Source organism: Halyomorpha halys, unplaced genomic scaffold (genome assembly GCF_000696795.3).
Source record: "Halyomorpha halys isolate HHAL.00 unplaced genomic scaffold, Hhal_1.1 Scaffold2163.1, whole genome shotgun sequence".
NCBI lineage: Eukaryota > Metazoa > Arthropoda > Insecta > Hemiptera > Pentatomidae > Halyomorpha > Halyomorpha halys.
In genome coordinates, this window is record NW_027109937.1 from 10,623 (window position 1) to 15,026 (window position 4,404).

The 4,404-nt window shown below is 29.4% G+C and overlaps 1 protein-coding gene across 1 annotated transcript; it reads right to left on the bottom strand.

The window, feature by feature from the left end:
* Nucleotides 1–3,740: 3,740 nt before the first annotated feature.
* LOC136795931 (uncharacterized) lies at nt 3,741–4,322 on the bottom strand. Its single transcript, XM_067048100.1, has one exon. The coding sequence runs from the start codon at nt 4,320–4,322 to the stop codon at nt 3,741–3,743; it is 582 nt and encodes a 193-aa protein (XP_066904201.1).
* Between the last annotated feature and the right edge of the window lie 82 nt (nt 4,323–4,404).

Sequence of the window (4,404 nt, forward strand, 5' to 3'; positions counted from 1 at the left end):
TTTTAGACACTTCTTGCATATCTTATATTATACATATCTTCTTACCTACATGATATTATATTTCATCAGATGAGAACTGTCCATATTTTCCTTATTTTCTGTCTTTTAGTGCGAACTGTATTTTTATTTGTTATTAATTCCATTTTCACTATATGTCTAATACTTGTTTACATTTCTTGTGTATTTAAACGTTTCAATGTACATCTTATTTTTGCTTTTTTAATTTAGTTTGTTAATTTTTATATAAATTAAAAATCTGTTAATATAATTAAATAAATCTGTTAATATAATTAATTCAAAAACTGTTAATATAATATCCGTCAAGGTTTAATGAATTTTCATATATTTTTACACCATTTTTAGCCATAGCTTAGTTTACCGATCATTTCATATTATCTTATTCTCTTTCTTTGTTTGTATCATTTTTAGCCCTGATGAAACCCTTCAAAGTGGGGCAAAGCATTGAGTAAATAGTTTATTAAATATTTGAGTTATTTGGACCACACCCAGACCATCTTTCTTTTATTAATTACACACGGTCAACCAACGATCTTACAATAAGAACTTAAGGTTTTTTCCCTTACAATTAGATATTAAAGATAATAATAATTCAAAAATGTATTAGCCTGTAAGACAGATCTAGGAGGAATAAGTAAGGAAACAAGCTACATGTTAATTATTAATTATTGAATCCATTATTATATAGAATCACAGACAATAATAATTCACTGGGCCAAAGGGATACATATACTGAGTCTTCACAAAATAATAATATTAAAAACTTGACAATTACTGAAAACAATATGGTGATCAATGGACTTTAATATTAAAGGAATAACATAAATCTCGTTTTTTTAATGGAAAAATAAATAAAACCAAGATATCTATATGCTTGTGTGTATGTAGTGTGTAACTTTCTAACTGTAACAGAAAATCTTCCTACACCCAAATTAGTGTTTTGAAATTATAACAAATTGTTTTCAAGCAAATCATGCAATGTTATTTTCTTAAAGTTTTCATTCATATTCATATTCGTTTTGAATTGTACAATAATATATTGACTCCAATTACAGTAAATATTATTGAATAAGGTAATAAGTTAAATTTTGTGATATGATGAAAAGTTTAAAAATAAAATTATGCTATTGATCAACAATATTGATTTCTCTCTTTAATCAATTCTAATTGGAAAAAGCTTATTTTAAAATTTATTCACATAATACTTCATGCAGTGAGGGAAAGGAGTATGTCACAGAGTAAAAGACGAAACAACCAAGATGGGGGCTGCTATTTATCTTATAGCAGTACAACATTTTTTAGAAAGAGTGTATCCATTTAGTAAAATGTTGTATTTCAGGAGGAAATAAACTCTTTTATAAGTATAATTACAATATCAAGAAATATTTAGAATTGATAAAGATACCAGAAAACATATACAACATGGTGAGTATAAAACTGATACTGAAACTGATGTATTTATTGGAATGCGTTATGTTGATATTTCTAATAAAATGGAGTTTTATAATAATAAGTATAAATAATTGCAGATAAAGGCTTATAACATTCCACTTTAAACATTTGTTAAATCCTTTACAAGATAGAAAGAAATTAAGGCATAGTTAATTTTTTTACTTTTTTTGGATGAGAAACAGTCATACTTATTTAATGGTAAATATATAATTGAACTGCAATAATATTAATGGTATGATTGGTTTATAATCATTATTAATAATTAATAGATAGTTACATGGCTTGTGATTCATTTCCAGCAATATCAAACATACTAGTTCTTTTTAGGAAAGCTTTGGAATAAAGAGGGGTTTGAAATAATGCTAATTGACTTAAATAATAATACTAATTGGTGATACAGTTTCATAAATGTGAGCTAATGATATTGAATATGTTGAATTTTTTAAAAATTAATTAAATTAAAAAATCTGGCATGGTGTATGTAACACTTTCCATCCTACTTTGAGTTGAAATTAACCCTCACTAGTTTCAAAATGGCATCTTCTTCATCATTCACTATAGGAACCTTAGTGTCAGTAAAAAACAACATTACAATGTTTTTGAATTCCTATAGTTTTTATGACAACCATGGGAATATGACTTCATTTATTTTCTCCTATAATTAATCTTCAAATTCTTTCATATTTTGTATTTATTGATTGTTTCTCACAACTAACAATAAGAGTATTAACTCTTTACACTATAGGCTCTGCCTGCTGGCTCCCTAGGAGTTTGTTGTTATAAAGGAGGGTTGGTTTGGTGGGTTAACTTAACGTTACAAGTTCAGAAAAGAACGCGGAGCCTCAGATATATGGACTGTCACACAAGGAATTTGACCTATGGATGGGATATCGAAAGAAAAATATCAATACCGATATCGGATAGCAATATCGATATCGATATTATATCGGAACTAAAATATCGATATCGAAAATTTAACGAATTAAAGTAATAATAATTATAAAATGATAACATAGAAAGACATTGGACGACTTATTTTATGTCAAACCTAATCAAAATACATAAGAAACTCTTAATAACTATGAAAAAAAGCAACACTACGACAACTATATCATAAACATAACAAATATAATCTAAAAGATAATTGTTTTATTGAATAATATTTCGATATTTTCTATTGTTGTAATATCGATATGGTATATAAGACCAATATTCCGATATTATTTTATCGAAATATCAATATATTATTTAAAATGCCTAAAATAACATATAGAGATTTTAAAATAGGAATATCAATATTTTATTTTGAAATTAAATATTAATTTCGATATTTCCTATTGTTGTTATCGATAGGCAATATGAGCATCAATATTCCGATATTATTTAATCGAAATATCGATATTTTGTTTTAAAAGTCTAGAAAATTGTATAGAATAATTAAAAATGAAATATCGATATTTTATTTTGATAAATAAATATTTATTTCGATATTTTTTATTATCGTAAAATCGATATGGTATATAAGAACAATATTCCGATATTATTTTATTTAAATATCGATATTTAGTTTAAAAAGACTAGTAAAATGTATTGAAAAATTAAAAATGGAATATCGATATGTTATTTTGATTAAAACTTATGAGTTGTCAGAACTATAACGAAAAAAAAAGCAAGGTTCAGGGCAGATTAACAGTACGCAATTAGACTGAAAATAACACTACTGTATTTCTGAAGTTATTGCTCCTTAAAATCATTTTAGATGTTTATTTACAATGGTAGGGAGTATTAAGGCGGCCACAGTGCCTTATCCTATCATAACTCCCCCCTTCCAGTTTATGAAATAATTTTCTTAAACTAAAATAAAAAAAAATATACTAAGATAGAATTACAAAATACTCAATAAAACGCTATGGTATAATCTTAACGGAACGGTACATGAATAAACTTAACTTCTATGTTACATTTTCTTCATTCACACTGTGAATCTTGTACAAAAATAAAGTAATAAATAAAATGATACTTCCACAAAATAACAGAATAGAAAATAAAAAAAAATATCATCTCTAAACGCTACTATTACATAAGAAAAGAAAACCTTTTACACAATTTCTTCGGAAATCAATATAACGCAATACCAACAAAACCTCAAAAGAACCAAAATAAAATTAGGCACGAACTAGCATTTGCGTAATAATTTGCTGTGAATGATAGGACAAAAAAAAACACAAAACAACTTCTTAAAAACTCTCACTGCTTAAAACTTCAACGCATTATTGGGTTCCCTTCATAGGGAGCTTTAACTGTTCGATATGTACAGTTCTTCGCTTCTTGGGTTCATTAACACTTTCAATGGTAAACACACTGTGCTCCATGATCACAATCACCCTGAATGGCACCTTGTAACGTTGGACCTCTTTGCCCCAATTAGTACCCACACGGCGATAGACAATCATCCCAATCCCAATTTTACCCGTAACGTCTCGGACATCAGTGTTTTGACGCGTGACACGTTTAGTCTTTTCGCCCTCGAGCCTACTTTTAACCCTATCCCATACTTTACGTAGAGATGCTCCGTTATGGATCGTTTCGCCCTCACCCACTGTACCTCTGTAATCCCGCCTCCGTCCGCGCATTCCAAATAAAACTTCAAAGGTGGAGAACCCAGTAACTGTATGGATGGAGTGATTGTATGCTGCAAGCGCCCTATTCATCGCGTCGTCCGGCTCTAGCCCCTTATCCAACTGATAGACCCGCAAGTGATCACTCAGAGTGTTGTGTAGACGTTCAATTCCTCGCCTACTCTTCGGATGCCCCGGGGTGTTTAGGTGCCAGACCACATCAAGTGCCTTCATCTCGTCTCGGATCGCCGCGTTATCGAACTCCCGACCGCCGTCCGACGAGATGCGATCCGGTATTCCATAGAATTGGAACCAA